The sequence below is a fragment of the Cricetulus griseus genome, chromosome 2, assembly GCF_003668045.3.
Source record: "Cricetulus griseus strain 17A/GY chromosome 2, alternate assembly CriGri-PICRH-1.0, whole genome shotgun sequence".
Classification (NCBI taxonomy): Eukaryota; Metazoa; Chordata; class Mammalia; order Rodentia; family Cricetidae; genus Cricetulus; species Cricetulus griseus.
In genome coordinates, this window is record NC_048595.1 from 116,913,995 (window position 1) to 116,938,889 (window position 24,895).

The 24,895-nt window shown below is 39.9% G+C and overlaps 1 protein-coding gene across 1 annotated transcript in view; it reads left to right on the forward strand.

The window, feature by feature from the left end:
* Klhl32 (kelch like family member 32) overlaps positions 1-24,895 on the forward strand; it is a 177,906-nt gene that overhangs the window by 41,088 nt on the left and 111,923 nt on the right. Inside the window, exon 5 of the mRNA XM_035438702.1 lies at positions 18,847-18,954. Coding sequence (XP_035294593.1) covers positions 18,847-18,954 — 108 coding nt within the window. The remainder of the gene's footprint in view (positions 1-18,846; positions 18,955-24,895) is intronic.

The window sequence follows — 24,895 nt, forward strand, 5'->3', positions numbered from 1 at the left end:
GAGTGCTGGGATTAAAGGCCTGCACTACTACCACTTGGCTGCTGTTGACTTTTCTTAAAGTATGTGTCAAATAAATTTCCACATATGTATAATTCTAGGGATCTTTAAAAGTTAGTAACAAAATAAATAAAGATCCCCAAGTCATGATAGACAGTTGTTTATGATTCAAAGTTAGCATTCTGCAGCTTGTATCTGATGGTTTATCCGTATATCTACCAAGAAGAGATCTCAAGCCTTAGCTTTTCAATTTAGCCATGAGAGAAAAAAGCAGAACCATTAATTATGGCCTTGACATTCAGCAAAGTCAAATTAAGCAATCATGTGACATTATTTAGCCAGCCTGTTTCACACTTGATGAGCTTCAGATAAGCACTAATTGCTTGGCTGACAATTAGCAGCTTCACATCTGCTGCTGTGGATACACTATGCAGTAGGAATGCTGTGGAAGCCTGATTTCAGGTGTGCCTCTGTGGATACACCATGCAGTGGGAATACCATGGGAAGGATGATTTCAGGTGTGCCTCTGTGGATACACCATGCAGTGGGAGTGTTGTGGGAAGATGATTTCAAATGTGCTTTTGGAAGGAACTATGATGGCTACTTGGTTTATTTTATTTATTTATTTATTTTATTTATTTATTTATTTAGGTTTTTCGAGACAGGGTTTCTCTGTGTAGCTTTGGAGCCTATCCTGGCACTCTCTCTGGAGACCAAGCTGGCCTTGAACTCACAGAGATCCGCCTGCCGCTGCCTCCCGAGTGCTGGGATCAAAGGCGTGCACCACCAACGCCCTGCCCTACTTGGTTTATTTTTAAAGATATTAGCTTCATAATTTCCTTAAATGGAGTACATTCATTAAAAATAGGATTCTTTTTGTTGTTCAAGGTGTAGGTATCAGTTAATAGTGATATTGTCCAAGTATCCCTTCCCTTTTTGATAGAAAAGTCAAAGATACCGTTGAATTCCTCTTTTGAATTATTTGGATCAGTGCCAGAGAAATTGTTGCCAGTTGAGCAAGACGACTATTATTTTCATTGTTATTCTTATGTATCCATGTGTTCATTATGCTGAATGGAGACTGGTGAACTCCGGTCTGTATGTGTTATTCCTTTATTTGAACTGATTCATTTACACACAATGTAAGTAATACAAAGCTAGAAAAAATACCTATGAAGCAATCATCCTAGGCAACATTGGCATCATTTACAATATGCAAAGCTATTGTGCTAAGTCCTTTATGTATATTTGCTCCAAATGTGTGTGGAATGATATTTCTTTTTTTTATTTTTGCTTTCATATCTTTTCAATGCTTTCCAAATTATAACTTTCATGGTAAGTTTTAGTTACAATAAAAATTTCACTCTTGCTTGTTGATCTCATGTGTACACATAGCTTGGTCTGAATAATATGTTCAAAGGATAATAAAGATGATGAAATTTTAAAACTTTAAAATTGACTATTGACTGAACACAGATGTTCTATAAATGAAGGAAAAGCAGGGAGATCATGTGAACCTGATGAATAATTACTGGGATCTGTAGATGTGCTGCAATTTTGTTTATTGTCTTTATAAAAACTGAGTCAGAATGAATTGTCCATGAGGTGGGATGATCCAGCTGCTTGTTGAATCAATTGCATTTAATTAGCCCATCTGATGTTGATTGAATTATGGGCTTCCATGCCTGGATTCCTAAAAAATTGAATTATCAGTATTCTTCTCATTCAGAAATATTTGAATTTAAAGTGATGAGAGATTTTTATATCAAATCATTCTTATTATGTTGTGTTCATAATGCACCTATGGGATGTTCTCTGACTCTGCCACAGTCTGGGCAACCAGCCTTCTGTGAGATTCAGTAACAGGCAGCAAGCAGTGAGTACTTACCCTTTGGATATCAGCTATGGATGAAAGAAACAAAGGAGAAGATGTCTATACATCTAAATGGCCATATGTCTCTATTTCTCTTTGAATGCAAAGGCCCATGACTTTCCAAGATAATAAGTTTATTCTTGAGAGAGAAATGTGGAGAATAATGGTAAAGTATGTGTGTTTACACCTTGATTCTACTGCTTACTGCCTTTTTTTGTCATGGGCTATTCACTAAATTTCTCATATTTTCAGTTCCCTCACATTTAAATGAGGTAATATAGTAACCTGGAGAAGTTATTTTTAGTAATTTCTAAAATTAGATTCATGGTTTTTTATTCATTTATTCAGTGTGTGTATGGGGTGGGGGTTACATGACCCAGTACATGTGTGGAGGTCAGAGAACAACTTGCAGAACACAGTTCCCTCCTTCTACTATATAGGTTCTGAGAATTGAACTGAGGTTGTCATGCTAGGCAGCAGCCCTTACCTGCTGAGCCATATTGCCAACCATCTTCCTATTATTGAAAAAGTTTATTTCACCCAATGAAAAAAGAAACCAATATGGATGATGCATATGCAAATACAAAATAAGCTTATGTATAAATTTTGAGAAATCAGTCAATTAAAAATTATTTTTTGGTAAAATTTTATTTATTAAACATTTAAAAATATTTCTACAAACCTTATATACAAAGTCTAGGGAATTACTATTTTATAAGTTAGGAAACTGACATCTCTTAGAATGTGAACAAGCAGAGCATTAGAACTTAAAATACTGCAGTCTGAGACAGATCAATACTGGAAAGCATCTTATAATGCTTAGGGTGACATGAAAGCCTAAGGATACTGGGAACTAAACCGGGTTTTGAGATTTTATGAAAAGTTTAAGTTACAGAGATGTTTATTATATGGCCATAGTGCTTGATTAAAAAGAAACTGCATGTTCTAAGTGACTGGGGTGTTCTGGTTTATTAAAAAGAATTTTGTCCACAAACACTAATACTAAGCAAGTTTAAACAGCTGTCAGGTCAATTAGTGACAATAGCTAGCTGGAAATTGTTCTTGATGAGACATTCTATGGAAAGAAGATTATTATCTGTCTATACATCACTTATGTATCTGTCATTTCTTTATGTTTCATCTATTATTTATCCATCTTTCAAATACATGCTATCATCTATCTATCTATCTATCTATCTATCTATCTATCTATCTATCTATCATCTATCCACCTAGCTACCCAACTGTGTATTTTTCATCTATATGTGCTTGTATGTACATATATATGTGGGTGCATGTATCTATCTCTCATCTATCATCAATCTATCATCTATCATCTGTGTTTGTCGTCTATCTATCTGTCATCTCAATTATAAATTCTTATAAAATTCAATGAAAATCATCTCCCATTCTGTAGGTTGCCAGTTTGCCCTTAGCCAGTTTCATGAAGTCCCCATTTATTAATTATTTATCTTAGTGCCTGTGCCAATGGTGTTCTGTTCAGAATGTCTTTTCCAGAGGCAATGACTTCAAGGCTACTCTCCACTTTCTCTTCTATCAGAATATTGGCTACGTTTATGTCAACTTGACACATGCTTGAGTCATCTGAGAGGAGGCAGCCTCAATTGAGAAAATGCCTCTGTAAAATATGGCTGTAGGCAAGCCTGTGGGGCATTTTCTTAATTAGTGATTGATGGGGGCAGGGAGACCATTGTTGGTAGTCCATACCTGGGCTGGTTCCTTGTTGAGACTGCCTCGACCAGCAAGAAGGACACGACCACAACTTCAAGCAGTTTATTCAGGAACCTTGTACATTAGCTTCTCATTCTACCTCTACCTCAGCTTCTCTCTCTGCTTCTTCTATCCTTCTTCTATATCTCCCAGCGCCTTGGCAAGCCCTTAAAAGCAAGCTCATTACCCAATTAACTCATGACACCTGGCAATCCCAGATAGCAAGCTCACTACCCAATTAGCTCATGCCACCTGTCGATCCTGGATAGGTCACAGCTGGAGGCACACCAGACCCACTAAGCGCTTCCAAATAAGGTTTGTTTACAGCTAAGCTCGGTCTCCCTGGCATCCAGCCAGGCGCCATCTTGGGGCTGTGGCTCCCCACAGTTCCTGGGTTCCCCCTGAACGGGGGTGTCAGTGAGGAGGCCTCAGCAATCTATGGGGCCTCTGGTGGTCGATCAGTATTTATCCCTAGCATACGAATGGACTTTGGGGGCACATTCCACAAAGAAGGATACTTTCTCAGCCTAGACACATGGGGGAGGGCCTAGGCCCTGATCCAAATGATATGGCAGACATTGAAGATCACCCATGGAAGGCCTCACCCTCCCTGGGGAGCAGAAAGGGAATGGGACAAGGGATTGGTGGGGGGCAGGAGAAGAAGGGAGGGAGAGGGAACTGGGATTGAACAAGCTGGTATCTAATTTAAATAAAAAATAGAAAAAAAAAAAGAAGGCTGAACGAGCCATGAGAACCAAGCCAGTAAGCAGCACTCCTCCCGGGCTGCTGCATCAGCTCCTGCCTCTAGGTCTCTGCACTGCTTGACTGTCATGACTTCCTTTGATGATGAACTGTGATATGAAAGTGTAAGCCAAAGAAGCCCTTTCCTTCCCAAGTTTCTTTGGTCATGGTGTTGCATCATAACATTAGAAACCCTAAATAAGACAATCAGGTTCAGTATATCTGATTTTATGCTGAGGTCTTTGATTCATTTGGAGTTGAGTTTTGTGCAGGGTGGTGATATGAATTTATTTTCATTCTTCTGCATGGAGCCATCGAGTTTGACCAGCACCATTTGTTGAAGATGTTGTTTGTTTTGTTTTTCTGGTATGTATTTCTGGCCTCTTTATCAAAAATCAGGTGTTCATAGGTGTGTAGATTTATTTGTGGGTCTTCAGTTCCATTGATCAACATGTCTGTGTTTTGTGCCAATACCATGCTTTAAAACAAACAAACAAACTATAGCTATGTAGTGCAACTTGAAATCGGGGATAGTGATACCACCAGTGGTTCTTTTATTATCCAGGAGTGTTTTAACAATTCTGTCTTGTGTGTGCATGTGATTTCAAAGGAAGCTGAAGGTTGTCCTTTCAAGATCTGTTAAGAATTGTGTGGACATTTGATGGGGATTACATTGAATCTGTAGATTGCTTTGGGGAAGAATGGCCATTTTTACTATGTTATCCTACTGATCCATGAACATGGGGGGCCATTCCATAATCTAATATATCCTTCTGTTTATATTTTCAATGATTTGAAGTTTTTATCATACAAGTCTTTAATTTGCTTAGTTAGAGATACTCTAAGATGTTTTATATTATTTAAGACTATTAGGGAAAGTGTTGTTTTCCTGGTTTCATTTTCAGTCCATTTTCCATTTGTGTATAGGAGGGCTACTGATTTCATTGAGTTAATTTTGTATTCAGCTGCTTCACTAAAAGGGTTTATCAGCTGTAGGAGTTTCCCTGTGGAATTTTTAGGTAAGTTATCTATACTATTTTATCATATATATCAGTAAATAAAGATACTTTGACTTATTCCATTCCAATTTGGATCCCTTTGATCTCCTTCAGTTGTTTCATTGCTCTAGCTAAGACTTCAAGTACTATATTGTATAGGTATGGAAAGAGTGGGCAGCCTTGTCTTATTCCTGATTTTAGTGGAATTGCTTTGAGTTTCTCTCTATTTAAACTGATATTATCTATGAGTTTGCTATAAAAATGCCTTTATTATCCTGAAGCATGTCCCTTGTATCCCTAATCTCTCCAGGATTTTTATCATGAAAGGGTGTTGGATCATCTGATAGAAGGCTAATATCCAAAATATGTAAAGAACTTAAATTAGAAGTGAAGAAAACAAATAAATGCAATTATTTAAAAATTGGGCACAGATGTAAACAGAATTCTCAAAAGGGGAAATGCAAATGGCTGAGAAACACTTAAAGAAGTGATCAACATCCTTAGCCATCAGGAAAATGCAAATCAAAACTACTTGGAGATTCCATCTTACCCCCCTCAGAATGGCTAAGATCAACAAAATAAGTGACAGCTTATGATGATGGGGCTGTGAAGTAAGAGTAACACTCATCTGTTGCTGGTGGGAATTCAAATTTGTGCAATCATTGTGAAAAATCAGGGTAGTGTTTTGTTGGGAAGATGAGAATCAATTTACCTCAAGATCCAACTATATCATTTTTGGAAATACACCCAGAAAGGTTGCTTCATTCTATTACAAAGACACATGCTTAACCATGTTTAACTGATTCTCTAGTAATAATAGCCAAAAACTGGAAACAATCTAGATGTCCCTCAACAGAAGAATAGATAAAGAAAATGTGGTATGTTTACTCAATGTAGTTTCACTCAGTCATTAAAAAAAGGGGGGGAGGGAATCATGAAATTTGCAGGCAAAGAGATAGAAGTGGAAAACATTATCCCCAGTAAGGTATCCCAGACCCAGAAAGACAAATACAATATATGTATTTTTATTTGCCTATATGTGGATATTACCTGTTAAGTCAGTGACAACTAAGCTATAATCCATAGTATCACAGAGAGGGTAGGTATTGAGGAAGGAACTAGAGGGAACAGAAAGAGAAATGTCCTATTTCTCTTTCCTAATGAGAAATAGAAAATAGTTATGGATAGGGGAGCTGAAATGGGAGGACTGAGTGGGGAGGAAGTAAGGACAGGGAAGTAGTTGGGGGGGGATTTGGGAGAAACAGGTAAAATTAAGTGCTATTGTTGGGATAGTATGGAAACCTAATACAGTAGACACTTAAAATGTATACATGTGTGAGGGCAATAAAATGTATACATATGTGAGGGCAATCCAAATAAAATCACCAAATGATGGGATATACATTGGCCATTTCTTGTCACTAAACTACATCCAGGGACTGGAGAAATAACCACAGGATGAGGTTAGGAATCCACTGGGTCTACTGTCAGATATCAGCCTATAATCCATCAATCACCCGACTCCATAAGCTCCCTCTTTAATTGGAGGACCAAAATATTTCTTAGGATCTCTCAGAATCAGCACCAATTAAGAATGAGTACTGAATAGACCCCAGGAAATCTGATTGTTTCCTTTCTTCCAGTGCACAGCTAACCTTGTAAAAGGCTGTGTGTCCCTCTGCAGAATGACTGTAAAAGGCTAACAGTAAAACTCTTAGGTATTTTCTCAAGGTCCTTTCTCAATGGAACCTGGTCATCCCTTTATTTAAGGTGTTCTGGGTCTGCAAACTGGCTCAAACTGAAAACTCTTTCCCAGGCCTAGATGTTCCCCCCACCCCTCCAAGGCACAGAACCTTTCTTTCCTTTGTTTGAGAATTTTTTCTGCTTATACAGCTCAAATTTAAATTCAATAGGCGTCTTGCCTATTTCATTCCTGGAAATACCGTGACTGATTAGCCAGTAGCAAAGGTCCATAAGATTCATGCCACCATAAAAATCACTGTGTCTATGCTGCCCATTATGGTTTAGGCCATTATGGACATTGCTTTGTCTATGCTGCCCATTGTGACAACTATGATCACCTTGCCTTGGCAATTCAGGGTTGCCACCTGGCCCCTGCTACCTTGGAGCACAGTTAAACCCATTCTATCTAATTCATCCAAACCAAAGAGCCCTAAGGTCTGATACCAGGAAAAGGGTAAAAACAAAGCTCTTCAAGTATGCTGGTGCCCCTCTTACCATTTTGCATCTTATAGGATTAGTGAAGGGCCTGCCTTCTGTGCCTTTCCATTGTAAAGGATAAGATTCTACATGTCACACACAATCTAGCATTGAAATTTTCTTGAGCCTTAAAATCTTTTCATCAACACTAAGCCAAAGGATATCAGGCATCTCCAACTCCTTTTCTATATGCTACCTTTTGACAAATGCTTCAATATGGTTTCAATAACATCATCCCACACATCTCCATCCCAAGTTACAGGATTCTATTCTTTACCAGTTAATGCCCTTTCTTAGCTGCCAACCCCCTCCAAGGCTGGGACTTGAATTTTCATTGTAGTTTAGCCAACTTTATAATGAGGCCTGTGGTTTGATTTTCTACAACTTGAGCTTTGCTGCTGCTCGCGTGCAAAGTCTCTTCTATGTCACATTTAGAAACCATTAGACTGTTCATGTACATAAAGTGGGAAATTACCAATGCGGAGCCAGGTAGAAATACAAGGGGGTATTTAATAGGGAAAAGCCTTACTTACAGAGTGACCTAGCCAGCCAGCAGGGCAGCAGTCTGTCCAGCAAGCCGAAAGGGAAAACCGAAAGCGAAACCCAGCCACCTGAAACTCTTACTCTACATCACACTGACAACCCCACACAGGTGTGGTCAGGCAGACCTGTAGCCAACCCCTAAGCAGGAGTGGCTACAGGTTCCCCTACAATTCCCCTTTTAGTCTAAAAGAGGATTAAAACTTAACAGTGTAAAGTATCCAAAATTAACAATCATAATGGTAAAACATAAGAAGATACAACAATCTGCTTATGTCACATCCTAACTATCTATTTTAACTAAATCCTAGTCATCTGAAAGAGGTGTCCAAGCCTGAACACCTCCTTCCAATCCCAACCATAAACAATAGGAAGCTATCCATAGCTAGGTATATACACTATCCTAAATGACAACAATGGGGAAAGGGGGCATAGCATCCTCCAAGTTCCTTCCTGCTGAAATGGGATGACGATAGCCTTGTGGGGTCCTGTAGGAAGAAAATGTTAATATAGTGAAAGTCTTGAATGGATAGTATCCAGTCCATGTTAGATGGGATTCACTTGATTGAAGATCTCACTTGAAATCCTCAACTTGATTGAAGTCAGTTCCCAAACCTCTGGCCGGAGTGTGGCTTTTTCCTATTAAATGTATTTCTACCTGGCTCCGTATTGGTAATTTCCCACTTTGTGTACATCTTGAGCTGGTCAGTTTTATCACTGAGTTTATTGTTGTCCTTCACCATATGTTGAAATGGCATTGGTTAATTTTATCACAGAGTTCATCCTTTTCTGTTGTCAATTTATCCAGAAATGCTAGGAGTGACCAACCAGCATCATCATGTTTCCACAAATTGTCTAAAGTTTTATATACAGAGACACCAGATCCATTGCCCCTCATAATTAGTGAATCAGGAAAATCAAATAGATTTTTCTCCTTGAGTTTTGTAAAATAGTTCACACCATGACCTCTTAGTATTCTCCAAAGTTCTAGGGAAGGCTTCAGTAGCTATAGGTGTTAGCAAATTGGAAAGCCTGTTCCAGATAATTTAAAAATTCATCCTTTTACTTCTGTTACTCTAGAACATATGTATATATACATATATATGTATATATATGTATGTGTGAATGCAAATATATGTGTGTGCATGTATGTATGCATGCGTGTGTGTGTGTGTGTGTGTGTGTGTGTGTGTGTGTGTGTGTGTGTGGCTTGCAGGCTATGATCCAGCTAATCCAACAATGGCTATCTACCAACATAAGGTCCAGGAATTCAATAGCTATTCATTCCATGAGGCTATATGTCTCAGCTGGTCTTCAGTATATGCCAGAATTCTAAAGAAGGGGCTCTACCATTCCCTATGGAGGGTTACTCTCTCAGCCTAGATAGGGGGGAGGGCCTTGGTCCTGCCCCAAATGATGTGACAGACTTTGATGATGCCCCGAGGTAGGCCTCACCCTCTCTGAGGAGTGGATGGGGGGTGGGATGGGGAGATGGTGGGGTGAGTGGGAGGATGGGAGGGTGAGGAAACTGGGATTGGTATGTAAAATAAGGTTGCTTTAATTTAAATAAAAAATTAATTTAAAAAGTGGACTTGCCAGTGAGTACAAGAACAAGCAGGCAAAGAGAGCACAATTCTTTCTTCCATCCCTTTATATGGACTGCTAGCAGAAGGTGTGGCCCAGATTAAAGGTAGATATTCCATGCTCAAATGATCTTAAACTTGCATTTCCCTATATCAAAAGATCCAGATTAAAAGTTGGTTTTCCCACATCAAGTATTTTATTTAAGAAAAAAGTCCTCACAGGTTTATGCAGCCACTAGGGTTTTTGTTTAGTTCCAGATGTAGTCATGAGAACCAAGAATAGCCATCACAATGGCTAATGTAAATAAAAAAGAAAATAGAGGACTATAAACACTTTAGGTCAAATTTTTGAATTATCTTTCACTTCTGTGGGAGTTTTTCCGCTTTTCTGGTGATGGGGATAGGACCCAAAGCCTTACTCATGATAGGCAAGCACTATATTTAATACTTCGAGCTTCTCTCAGCCCATTCCGGCCTACTTCATCCTCCTCAGTGCTAGAATTCCAGGTGTCATGTGTTGATTTGTATTGGACTCCAAGAGAGTAGAATCCTTTCATTGAATTTAGTCCCTATTGTTATCTTTCAAAATCCCTCTAAAAAGTTTTCTGTAAAAAGCACAATGTGTTTTTGTGGGTGGCATTGTGACTTACAGGCAAAGGAATGTTTTAGTGCCTGTTTGCTCCTGGCCCTTAGTTATTTGCATTATAGATCTCATGGCTAAATGCTAACCAGACGCATGTGAGCTGGGTGTGGTCTCAGTCTTCCAATGGGCTCCAGGAAGCCATTGCTGATATCAGATTGAACAGACAAGAAACTCCTTACCATTCTTCAAAGCAAGCTGTAACCGTTTCAAGATTTTATCTTTTCAGTTTCAATGTTATATTTTTAGTGGTTTGTATGAAAGCAGTTCTGAAGCAACCAATTGAAATTCTTCAGGAAAACATGAAAAGATGGAAACCCACTAGAGAAAATCAACCTTCAGGAATGGGGGGAAAGTGGTAGGGTAAAGTGTTTGCCAGAAGGCTTTGATGTCTATCCCATTCAAGATCATAGGATGATCACACTTTCAAAAAATAGCTGGAACTTGTTCTCTCTCTCTCTCTCTCTCTCTCTCTCTCTCTCTCTCTCTCTCTCTCTCTCTCTCTCCCTCTCTCTCTCAAACTTTTATTTCTTCAGAAATCTTTTTTTTTCTTAACCCCTCTGTATCTAGGGATAAGTTTGACTTGCTGAAATTTGGGTAACAGGATTTCAAGGATGACTCAGATTTCAGAGTTAGCTGGGCTTTTTTGTTTTGTTTTTCATAGGGGGGAAACCTGCAAACTATCAGTAGACATTTGAAGGGCTAATCAGCAAAAAATATTGTAAATGTACTGGACTATAGGAGAAAGCTATCAAGACAGCAAGTATGATTGATATACTCAAGGTTTTACAAACACTTCTGCAGCAAGGTCATTGGGCATCCCAAAACTTCAAATATCCAGATATGCGAGAAGTGATGAAGGGTGGGGGACTGGCTATACCCTGTGCTTCTCAAACATTCTCCACTTTTAACAGGCTCATTGGTGACTCCAACTCCCCATCTGCAGTAATAAAAACCTCTGAAGTTTCTACTATGTTTGACAAAAATTACCTTTAACATTTCTTTTATATATTTGGGTATTTTCTCTGTATATGTGTCTGTGTGCCGTTTGCATGCAGTGCCCATGGAGGCCAATCTCGGATTGGAATTACAGATGATGGTGAGCAACATTGTAGATGCTGGAACTGAACCTGGGTCTTCTGTAAGAGCAGTCAACACTCAACTGCTGAGCCTTCTCTCCCACCCTGGTCTTTAGGTCCTCTCTGGGTTTGGTGATGCACCTGAAGGCTGGAACAGGAGGATCTGGAGTTCAAGTCCAATCTAGGCTAGCTCATCAATGAGAAACAAACACCCAGCAGGCAACACACTAAAGGATATAAGAAGTCTGCTTCTTAGAGAGAAGTTGGTTTTGCTATGATTCCTAAACACAATCAGAACATCTCTGTTAGTTCATGAATAGCCTCTTTTCTGTTACAGGTTCCCTCTGGATTCCTGTCTGTGTTCTTCAGTATAGAATCCTCTATTATGTTTGCTCATTTGCTCCAATTATGCTCTAGTTTTCATCCTTTTGGATGGTATTGTTCTTATAACAGCTTCCCAAATGCATGCAGTCTCTGCATCACAGTCTCTTAGGATACCTCCATACAAACCACCTTAGGACAATCTCCATGTGGGAAACCTGGGTGACCATAGAAAGCTTTGTAAGGCAGGCTTGGCAACCATCTGGAGACAACCTGTAAGGTCTCTGAGCAGGGAAGTGTTCTCTAGAGGAGGATTAGTGATAGATTCTGAAAAGAACTTCTTTAGATGACAGGCAAGAGAGTACTCAACTAACCAGAGTCTAGAAGGTGACAGAAACAACAAAGGTTAAGGCATGAGAGAAAGTGGCCCAACACTGCATTATCCTCTAGAATGAGTAACAACTGTCATGGATAAATACTTTCCTTCAGAGGTTTGCCCATCTCTTTGGTAGGCAGTAGATCTTGGCTTTCACATTTATGTTAATGTTAGCTAAGGAGAGCCAGTTTGGTATGCATCCTGTTATTTTCTACTCCAGAAGTTATTTTCTACTCTTCTGGAAGAAGAGAACCTTAAAGAGTGCAGGATAAGCCACAGCAGGCTTGCTACTGCCATTACTCTAGAAAGCACCTGTGCCCACACAAAGCTTCAACTAAACCAGCAACATGTTTGAAGGTGTTAAGAAAACCAGTGTGTGGTGTGATCTTTAACTTCTAAGATGGGGTTTTCTTTTTTGACTTATTTCAATAATTTTTTTTGAAATTAAACTATAGTTATATAATTTTCCTCTTCCATTTTGCTCCAATCCTTTCCATGTGCCCATCTTTGCTCTCTCTCAAATTCATGATCTCTTTTACTTTCACTGTTGCTATATGTATTTTCCTAAATATGTAAATACAACCTATTCAGACCATATGTTCCGTGTACCCATATGATTTCAGGGCTGACCACTTGGCATTGGTCAACCAGTTCAGGGGGATCTTCCCTAGGGGAGACTGTTTCTCCCATTGGCCACTTTCCTTAGGTGTCTTATAGTTCTGTGTCTAGGGTTGGGGGTCCTGTGAGATGTCCCCCTTCCATGTTAGCATGCCCATTGTCATTATTCAAGTCATGATCATGCAGCTGTGTTGATGAGACTTCCTGGGTATAGACAGCATCTCTGACATCCCTCAGAGACAGGCTCACAGAAAACTTCCTGTTCCTCTGGCTCTCACAGTCTTTCTACCTCACCATCTACTGTGATCCCTGAGCCTTAGGTGCAGAGGCTGTGTTGTAGACCTGTCAGTCAGGGATTGATATCACATGGTCACTTGTTTTCTGTATTGTTTGACCGTGTTGTGGTCACCATATAATTTTTCTTTACTCTGTATACTTGAGGTAAGAGGAAATTGGTATTTCCATGACAGTTTACAAAGCATATATATGGCATTATAATTTTACTGTTTTAGTTTCCCTGTAGTGACCTGTTCCCTGAGAGCATGACTTTACTGTTGAGAGAGAACGTAAAATGGTTATAAAGTATTGCAGGGAAAAAAGTCTTCCCACAGGATACCCCAACACTTTCAGTCAGTGACACTTCCCAGATGGTTTGGTTTACTACATTTGTGAGATAAAAGAAGTAAATAGTATAGAGCAGCTGTGGTCAGGGTTCCCTGCTTCCCCACAGAACAGAAAGACACTGATGCAATTAAGTGAATGGTCTCATTCACTGGGGTTTGCTACACCTTCTGTGTGTGAGCTATAATGAGTATGCAATAGACTCTGACCACAGCATTAAATTGAGAAAGATGTATAATCTTTGTTGATTTCGAAGTCAGTTTAAATCTTGGCAACAGCTCATAACTGTGACAAAGATTGTGGACTACTTATGTAGCACAGGGCATGTGGAAGATGCCAAGGCCCAGACTATCTGCTGCAGTTGTCAAAGGAGCCTCTTTTTAATGGCTTCCTGCAACATGCTGTTTACCTTCAATCATAAAAGGCTAGGTATGAATGTGTCCCCACAACAATTTAGTTATTTTGTCCATGATGTTATTTAGATTGCCCATACTCAAGTGTTAAGGCAAAGCTTCAGAGTTTACCATCATACTTCAGCATCTTTGAGTATGGCATATAAGCACATCTGTCACCTTTGATCTTACTAATCAGTGATGATGTCAATTTCTGTCAGTCTTGAGGCCTCATGTATGTACTCACTGTGGTGTGACTGAATGACAACCAGCGTGATCCAGGCCAGCTTAATTCATGGACCGTGATTTTAGAACTCAATTTGTGTCATGTCCATATGGGTAAAGAAAGAATAATGCATCACAAATCCACAGCTTCCTCTGTTGTAGGCACTTGCAAGTTGACCGCATTTCTACAAAAATGGGTTTTCAATTAGAAAGATTTGTGGTGTTGGCAGCACATTACCAGCCAAGTGTAAGCTGTGAAGACTGTAAATCTCAGCCTGGCCAAGGCTCTCCCAGACACAAGACAGTGTGAACCAAACAAGAGTCTGAGCTGTGTTTTCTTACTTCTCAGCAGAACAGTCTCTCAGGAATTGGCAGAATGCTGTGGCCATATGTTTTTTTTTTTTTTTTTTTTTTTTTTTTTTTTTATGTCTGTGTGTGTGTGTTGTCCCTAAATGTCTAGCTTTGAACTTGCTTGAAGTGTTTAGCTTATGGTAGATGTTCTTTCTAACAAGTACAATTTTTATATGTCCATATCTAACATGTAGAAATATTTTCTTAGAACAAATTCTCCCTGTTTTCAACACTGTGGTAGTAGATTGTTTGTGTGTAGTTTTTGAGAAACATCTTAGTTTGTTCAATCATTCACCTATGTTTATTGTAGGCATCAATGCTAGCTTTAACTGTCAGTAAGGAAGACACAGTGCCTGTTTTCAAACACTGCAGTTTACCTTTTCAAGGACATCAGCCCTATTTTATAGGACCTTTGTTCTCATGGTGGGCCCTAGCTGGTCTGGAGACACCATTTCTTAAGCTCGGGTCATCTGGGCAGCTGAGGTTCCCTGGGTCTAGGAGCATACTCTTCCTTATGTTAGTGGTATCTGATGGTATTAGATAGTTTTCCTAATTGAAGTACTTTTGAAATGTATTAAACTTAAAACATTGACCTTGATTTAGCAGTAACATATTTTTTTAGTTTGATAAATATGACCATTTGTAACATTAAATGACTTTCTCTTATCATGAGGGTACTCACTATGTAGTCCAAGACTTGCCTTGGGTTCTCAGTGATGCTGCTGCCTCTACCTCCCAAGTCTTGGCTGTCTGCTGCCCCAGCTGGCCCTGAACTTCAAAGATGATGTGCTATGATATTACAGTAGAAATAATACTAAGTTTCTAAATGGGGTGGTAAGGTAGCAAAGTGGTAACTCTATGGGGGTCATTCCATAGGAGAATGTGGCAAAAATGAAGGCTTACAGCCAGTGCAGAAATTCTAAACTTGTGCTTGGTGAGGGGTGGTGGCATTGTTTCTCATCTCTTGATTCAGTTCAAAGGAAAGGGGTCACATGGGAGAATAGATCAATCTGTCTGGGTTATAATAGCAATTTCTGTTTCTTGGTGTGCTAGCTGGTCTTAAGTCAACTTGGCAAATGCTAGAGTTATCTGACAGGATGGGACCTCAATTGAGAAAATGCTTCCATAAGATCCATCTGTAGTGCATTTTCTTAATTAGTGATTGATGGGGTAGGGCTAAATCCATTGTGGGTGGGCCATCCCTGGGCTTTTGGTTCTGGATTCTATGAGAATGTAGGCTGAGCAAGCCATGGTTGATCAGTAGGCAGCACTTCTCCATGGTCTCTGCATCAGCTCCTGCCTCCAGGTTCCTGCCTTGTTAAGTTCCTGTCCTAACTTCCTTTGATGTAGAAATATAAGCAAAATGAAGCGTTTCCTCACCAATTTGCTTTTGGTCATGATGTTTCATCACAGCAATAGGAACCCTGACTAAGACAGAATGACAGTCTGTCTTCTTCAAATACATAACCAAATCCATAAGCTCTGTAGGTAACTCTATTATTTTTTATAATCTATTGCAGCACTGGGATTCCAGTATTCTTTTGCTGTATTATTTTCTCTAGGAAATATGGGAAGGAAACTTGATATTGCTTCTTTTTTGCTTTTTGATTTTCTACATTGCTTTTTTTCCTTTTTTATTTGAATTAGAAACAAGATTGTTTTACATGTCAATCCCAATTCGCACTCCCTCCCTCCCCTCCTCCCCTACTACCCCCCTCCCCAACTAACACCCTACCTATCACATATCCTTTCTGCTCCCCAGGGAGGGTGAGGCCTTCCATGGGGGGGGTCATAAGAGTCTATCATATACTTTGGGATAGGGCCTAGGCCCACCCTTGTGTGTCTTGGCTCAGAGAGTATCCCTCTATGTGGATTGTGATCCCAAGGTCCACACCTATGCTAGGGATAAGTACTGAATTACTGCAGGAGGTCCTGTAGATTTCCGAAGTTTCCTCACTGAAACCCATGTTCCTGGGGTCTGAATCAGTCCCATGCTGGTATCTCAGCTATCAATCTGGGGACCAAGAGCTCCTCAATGTTCAGATCAGCTGTTTCTGTGGGTTTCACCAGCCTGGTCTGGACCCCTTCACTCGTCCTTCTCTGCATCTGGATTCCAGTTCAGTTCAGTGATTAGTTGTGTGTGTCTGCTTCTACTTCCACCAGCTGCTGGATGAGGGCTATCAGGTGGCATATAAGTCAGTGGTCAATCTCATTATCAGCAGAGGGCATTTAATGTAGCCTCTCCTCTGTTGCTTAGATTGTTAGCTGGTGTCATCTGTGTAGATCTCCAGACATTTCCCTAGTGCCTGATTTCTCTGCAAACCTAAAGTGTCTCCCTTTCTTATGGTATCTCCATTCTTGTTATCTTCTATTCTTCACCTGACTCAACCTTTCTGCTCCCTCATGTCCTCTGCATCCCTCCTCTTCTTCCCTTCTCGTTCTTGTAGCTCCCTCCCCCCATTCCTGTGCTCTTGACCCTTTCCCCTTCTCCAGGGGACAACGTTTGTCTCTTTTAGGGTCCTCCTTGTTTACTAGTTTCTCTGGCAGTGTGGATTGTAGGCTGGTAATCTTTTACTCTATGTCTAAAATCCACATATGAGTGAGTACATATCATGTGAAGATATGTTCTGAGGCAGTATGTTCTCTTATCACTAAGCAACCCTTCCACCCCCATAAAATGGATACAGATTTTAGTCCCATTCTTCAGATGAGAAAGCTGACTGAGATGTTAAGTGCTTGCCCAAACTCATGTTCAAGTGTTAATACTCACGTTGCCCCTCTGCTCTGTGCTCCACCACCTTGAGAGTAATGTGATGACAATAATTAGTTCCCTTTTCAGTTCTATTGAAACATTAGTGAAAAATAAAATACACATATATTGCAGGGGTAAAAAATGATATATTTATAGATTTACACATTGAGGAGTTGTCACAGTCAAAATGACCCACTTACCAATTCATGTAGTTATTACTGTTCTCTACTGTTCTCTCTTCTCCACAGTTATTATTATTGTCTTTCCACCCTCTCTGTACCCAATTCTTTTCATTTCATCTTGGTTTTTCTTCCTATCTCTTCTCTCCTTCTGAGTGAGTACACTTAAATATCTGGTAAATCTTAGTGATACAATACATCATTGTTAAATGTAGTCTCATTGCTGTGTTTCAGATCCTTAGAACCTTGACATCTTGGGTAAGTGAAACTTTGTGGGGTTTTTTTTTTTTTTTTTTTGGTCCTGTCTTGCCATTTTCTTCTCATCCCAGCCCTTGGCAACAGATTCTGCCTTCTGCACCCAGGTTTGGCTATTAGAATTTCCACATATGAGTGAGACAAGTCTGTCTTTGGTTTATTCTCTTAATACTATATGCTCTAGGCTGTGTAAAATGAGACTTTTTTGCATTCCAAGTATGAATGCTGTCTTTAGCATGGATGCATGTGAATATGTAATTCATGAGTTTTTAGGTTGTTTCCATGCCTTCTATATTATGAATAATGCTGTGGTGGGCATGGATATGCTGATTTCCCTTTTGGGTGCAGATCTCATTTCATTTTTATATAAATTAGTCCTCCAGTATCTGTGGAGACCATATTCAAAGAACTGTAAGCAGATGCTTGAAGTCCCATATAGTGCTAACCCTGCATATTCTTTTATTTTTCTCATATAAACAAACCATGAAAAGTTTGATCTGTAAGTTAGGTATAGTAAGAGTTTAAAACAATATCTAATGTTAAATTAGATAATAAAAATAATGTGCCTATGGCACATCTCAATATATTTTATTTTTCTAAAGTTATCGTTCTTGTAATGTGAGATGATATAGTTGCTTGAATGATGTGATGGAGATTGATGGTATTGATAGACATGATGCAACCTGCGTTAGGCTGGCCTGTAATCCCATGCCAATTGATCTGCTTCTAGGTGACTAATGGGTTCGTAGAACACATAACATGGATACAGTGAACAAAGGGGTGTACATTGGAGATTTCATCCTGCTATTGTGAAGAATTTAAAATTCATGAATGGTTTGTTTTGGGGCTTTACATTTAAATAGTCAAGTTTTGTTTGGCTGTTGGTAACTGAAATAGAAAAATCAAGGAGTATTTGATGGGTACCTAGAAACAAGGTCATAAAGACAATGACATCAGCAAAGACCTGACTCTTGCATCCAGTGGGAAGAATGTTCAGGATGGCCGCACCTCGTGTAACTGTTTGATCCCAAATACCAAAATGAGCTCAATGAGCCTAAATGCTGTTACCTGGATGACTGTGCTAAGATGTACATGTGTGTGTGTGTGTGTGTGTGTGTGTGTGTGTGTGTGTGTGTGTGTATGTGTGTGTGTGTGTGTTACTATAACTGTTTGGCTATCAGGTAAGTGCAGAGGCTTGTGCAAATGGAGCTTTGTGGAAGTGTTTCAGAAACCAAAATTACATTTTAACTGAAAACCTTTATTTCCCAGTTTCCCTAGGACATTATCTTTCTTGCTTTTTAGATCTCACAATTCGGTTTTATCTTTTTTTATTTTTTTTCTTTCCACGTTTCAGGCAATGTTCAGTCTTTGTATGGTGGAAAGTGGAGCTGATGAAGTAAATTTGCATGGCGTGACCAGCCTGGGCTTAAAACAGGCTCTGGAGTTTGCATACACAGGACAGGTATGGTGCCAAGTGTAACATGAACAGCTTTGTTTATTGACTGTACCTAACCAAAAGAAATTATCCTCAATGGATGAGGTTTAGTTGCTTTATATATTGGTCATTTTAGTGTTTTAAAATTTCACATCTACCTAATTTTATAATTGTAATAATGGAAAAGTGAGTAGAGCCATTTGATTTTCTAATTAACTTTTTAATTTAAATGAAAAACAATTTTATTTTACATACAAATCCCAGTTCCCTCTCCCTCCTGTCTTCCCATTCCCCCCACCATTTCTCCATCCCACCCCCCATCCACTCCTCAAGGAGGGTGAGACTTCACATGGGGCTTTATTTAAGTCTGTCACAGTATTTGGGGCAAGACCTAGGCCCTCCCCCATGTATCTTGTCCAAGAGAGTATCCCTCCAAGGGGAATGGGTTCCCAAAGTCTGTGCACTAGGGATAAATACTGGTTCCACTGTTGGAGGTCCATAGACTGCCCAAGACCACCAGTTGACACCCACTACATTCAGGGGGCCTGGTTATGTCTTATGCAGGTTCCCCAGTTGTCAGTCTGGGGTCCATGAGTTCCCACTTGCTCAGGTCAACTGTTTCCCTAGCATGGTCTTGGCCCCTTTGCTCATCTCCCTCTCTACAAATGGATTCCAGGAGTTTGAACCATTTGATTTTTAATGTTATCTAGTAAACATGATATTTAATCTGAACTATGTGCTTGCTAAGATTGCTTTTATTTCATGGCCCAAATAACTGCCATACAGAAAATAATTGCAGCTAGTTGAATTATTATTACCACTTAAGCTAAGTGACTCAATTATGGCTTTACTGTTTGAAAAACAAGAGCAAAATAGTGCAAGAGCTGTAGTCTGGTGGTAGTGTGAATAAGATCTATATCCACAAATAAAAAAGAATTCAAAACAGTTGTTTTAGTTAGGGTTACTATTGGTGTGATGAAACACCATGGCTAAAAGCAAGTTGGGGAGGAAAATATTCATTTGACTTTCTGTCAATATCACAGTTCATCATAGAAGGCAGTCATGCCAGGAACTCAAATAGGGCAGGAACCTGGAGGCAGGAGCTGATGCAGAGGCCATGGAATAATGCTGCTTATTGTCCATGAATTACTCATCCTGCTTTCTTATAGAAGTCAGGGCAAGCCTAGGAGTGCAACTACTCACAATGGACTGAACCCCTCTCCCATCAATCATTAAATAAGAAAATGCCCTACATGCTCTCCTACAGCTTGATCTTATGGAGCCATTTTCTTAGTTGTGGTTCCCTTCTCTTAGATGACTGTAACTTGTGTCAAGTTAACATTAAATTAGCCAGCACAATTGACCTCTTATCAACTTGACACACACTATTTAACAATAATCTTTTTTAGTTTATCCCAAAGATCTCATAGCAATAAGTATCACAATACATGACATATTACAAACTTACAAATACAAATTCAAACACTTTAAAAATTCATCAAATTTACTGTATCCAATTTCTTTTAAAAGATAAAGTCTTTCTAAAAATCCAGTCTCTAAAACTTCAAAATTGTGGTGGAATAATCCTTCTGTATGCTGTGAATATGTATTACTCTATTGGTTTAATGAAGAAGATGACTGGCCAATAGCTGAACAGAATTAGGTTAGGTGGCAGAGCCAAACTGAGAATGCTAGGAAGAAGAAGGGTGGAGTAAGAGGAATCACCAGGAGATGCAGAGGGAGCAAGACATGCTGGAGGACAGGTAAAGCCACGAGCCACATGGCAATACATAGATTAATAGGAATGGGTTAGTTTAAGTTGTAAGAGTTAGCTAGTAACAAGCCTGAGCTATTGGCTGAGCATTTATAAATAATAATAAGTTTCCATGTAAGTTATTTGGTAACTGGCAGGTGAGAAAGAAAAGTCTACTTACACAAAATCTGTTTAATAATTCCAAGTCTCTCAAATAATGAGTTAAGTACTTTCTTACTCCAAGAGGGAAGGACCGAGGCACAGTCACAATGCAAACAAAGCAAAACTCTAAGTCTAGCAGCATAAATTTCAGTGTTACACTTCTTGGATTCTGTCTGTGTTCCTCCAAAGGGTTTGCCACAGCACATACAGTGGGAATGCTATGGCAGTTCTTTATTGTTATCTGTGTAAGTTGTTCCTCAATAAAACACCCATTTATCATTTATCATATATTGGGTCCAGTGACCTCATTAACACCCCGCCTTCAAGTACTCTTATTTTTCAAGCTCCCACAGAGAAGCTTACCAATATCTTTTCCAGCATGAAATCCCCAAGTCAATCTACAGTCTTCCTAAAACTACATGGTCAGGTCTGCCATAGCAATATCCCACTCCTGGTACCAATTTTTGTATTAGGCAGATTGCTATGGTGAAACACCACAACTCAAAGTAACTTGGGGAGGAAAGGGTTTATTTTCCTCACTCTTCCATAGCTCCTCTGTTCCATCACAGAAAGCAGTCAGGACAGGATCCAAATAGGGCAGGAACATAGAGTCAGGAGCTGATGTGGAGGACTGCTGCTTGGCTTGTCTGTCCTGTTTCTTCATAGAACTCAGGGCCGCAAGCTCTGGAGTGGGACCTCCCACAATGGGCTGGACCCTCCCATATCAAACACTAATTAATAAAATTCCCTATAGGCTTGTCTATAACCTGATCTTTTAGAGGCATTTTCTCAATGAGGTTTCCTCCTTTCAGATGACTGTAGCTTGTGTCAAATTGACATAAACTGTCTAGCACAACAGTATTAAAGTCTCAAGATTTGGGAGTTGTGAAAGAAGAAGACACATACAAAAGTAGGGGACATGTTCATCAGGGACTGCCAGCACTGCATTTCACGCATAAGGTGGTATTTGGTATTGAAGAGCGTGGGAAGGTTTACCTTTCCTCTGAATTTTCTTTATATAATTATTGAAATGTATGATATTTGGGATTGGAGAGATGGTTCAGCAGGTAGGAGCATTAGGTGCTCTTCTAAAGGATCCAGGTTCAATTCCCAGCACCCACATGGCATCTGTAACTCTAGTTCTAGGGTGTAGAGTGCCTTTTCTGGCCTCCATGGGCACCAGACATATAAGTGGTGCACAGACAGACATGCAGAAAAATATTCATATGTGTAAAAAATTTAAGTCTAATATTATTCGGTCTTTTTCTTAGTCCAGTAGAGTTAGAGATGTATGTCTTAGAATAATTAAGACAAATATGGCATTTAGAATAAAAATAGAAGAAGCAAAAACACCATACATCGAGTAAAAGGAACAGTGGAAGAAAGAAAATGGTGCATGAAAATTCAGGGTTAGCTTAGTCAAATTTTATATCTTAGGAGACTAAGGCAGGCTGTTATTATACAGAGTTGCCAGATCTTTTGCAGTGAAATTAGTAAATAATATATTTTATGCTTTTTGGGTTACATATGTAATTAATACATTAGTTCTAAATTATTTCATGTGTACATTTATCTCTTAACAGCATTGTCATATCTACATTGTCTGTCTATTATGTAAAATTAATAACCCATACTTCATGTAGAGAAACTGAGGCTTGGTACTATGTGGCAGGGTTAGAGTCCCTGATGAAAGGCCAGGAGGCTATTGATGAGGCTATTCAGTTGTAGTGAATACTCCTGCGTAATTGAAATGGCAGTACTGTGGGATGACCAGCAAGGCAGTGGAGCCTGCCTGAACCTGTAAGACAAGCTGTGTGTGCTATGGATGGTGGAGCCAGAGTGGTATAGCTCTCCAAGTTCTTTGGAGCTCAGAAGATACTGAGGAGTCAAACATCTTGGACACTGAACTACAGGATTGGATTTACACTACTGGCGTGTGGGTTTGCTTTGAACTGATTGTTACTGGGCCCTGTATTTTCCTTCTTGGAAGTTAAATATGTAAGTTACTACTTTTGATTTTTTTTGTTAGTTTAAATTAGGAACAAGCTTGTTTCACATATCAATCCCTTCTCCCTCTCTCTCCTCTCACTCCCATCCCTCTTCCCCCACCCCTGACATACCGCCCACCCCATCCACCCTCATTCCCAGGCAGGGTAGGGCCCTCAACTGGGGGCTCCGAAAAGTCCACCATATCATCCTAGGCTGGGCCTAGGCCCTCCCCCATGTGTCCAGGCCAAGAGTGCATCCCTTGTGAAACCCACAGAAACAGCTGGCTTGAACAAGGGTAAGCACATCGACCCTAGACTGCTGTCTGGGAGGCCAGTACAGAACTGATCCATACCCCTGAACATGGATGTCAATGAGGAGACCTCTGCACTCTAGGGAGCCCCTTGTAGTGCATTAGTATTTTTCCCTGGTGTAATAAAGGACTTTGTAAGTTACTTTTTATTTTCTAGGAGCCTATAGTTGAGACACTTTGGAGTCAGAAAGAGATGGATACTTTGAAAGACTGAAATTTTAAATTGGTGCTACTCTTTGGCCTTTGTAAAGTCTGTGAAATTTATAAAACTTATAAAGTTATACCGTGTTTTGGGGGAGAAATGAGAAAGGAAAAGGTCAGGGCTTAACAGTGATGAGTGAGCATTTGTAGCAAGTTGACAAAGGATCAACTGTAGTGGTTAATTTTGTCAACATGTCACAAACTAAAGTCATTTCGGAAGAGTGAACCTTAATTGACAATATACCTCCCTCAGATTGTTCTGTCGGGGCACTTTCTTGATTTGTGATTAATGTGGGAAAGCCCCGTGTATTAGAGTGGTACCACCTCTGAGTGGATGGTTCAGGGTGGTATAAAAAAGCAGGTTGAATGAGCCATGGAGAGCAATTGAGCCAGTAAGCAGCATTTCTCCATGGTCTCTGCTTCATTTCCCACCTCCAGGTTCCTTCATGGAGTTCCTATCCTGACTTCCTTAACTGATGGGCTGTAAACTGTAAGATGAATAATCCTTTTCTGCCCCAAGTTGCTTGCTTTTGGTCAAGGGGTTTGTCACAGTAATAGAAAAAAATATATTTGTAGCAAATATAATGACATTTTTTAACAAGGAAAGGAAAACAAGACCCTAGACCCACACAGACTTGTGTTTATTCTTTCTTAAGACCAGAGGCCTTTTCTGGAGAGTGTTCACAGAGAGATACTGAGGCTGGAGAACATGCCATCAACTTGGCTGTTCAAATTGTGTCCTGGCAGGGCAGGAAAGAGCGTCTCTCCCATGGAACACTGTGAAGCAGCCAGAGCACAACTCTAGGCATTTTATGGGTGCTCTTTGACCTAATTTGTAAAACAACTTTTAAGAAATGCCGTGATTTCTCTTGAAAGGCAGCAAGATCTCCCAGGCATGGTAATGTAAGCCCTTAATTCCAGGCAGAGGCAGGAGGAACTCTTGAGTTTTAGGCCAGATTGATCTACATAGTGAATTCCAGGATAACTGGGACTAAATATAGATCCCATATAAAACAAAACCAAACAGACAGCAAGATCAAGGAGGTGCAATGGACTGAATAAAATCTTCCCCCTGTGTGTTTTGACCTAGATGTTAAAACCTCTTCTTAGTTGCAAGTCTGAATGCCATCAAGAAGGAGACATGTCATATACATCTTATCATCTTGTTTAAAGAGGCACAGAAGTACCTGGAGATGTTTGAAAACAACTCCATTCCATTTCCTTATCCTGGTGTGTGTGCGTGCGTGCGTGCGTGCGTGTGTGTGTGTGTGTGTGTGTGTGTGTGTGTGTGTGTGCGCGCGTGCGCGTGCGTGCACGCACGCATGTGTATGTGTGTGGCGGATAGGGGGTGCCTTCTGTGTCAGTGAGGCTGGAGTTTTCATTCTTGTACAAACTGGAAGATGGGATAGAATTGTGGCTTTTTTTTTTTTTGATAGGGTTTTTATGTGCAATAGCTGTTACTGTCCTGTAACTTTCTTTGTAGACCAGGCTGGCTTCAGATTCACAGAGATCCACCTGCCTCTGCCTTCTGAGTTCTGGGATTAAAGGCGGGT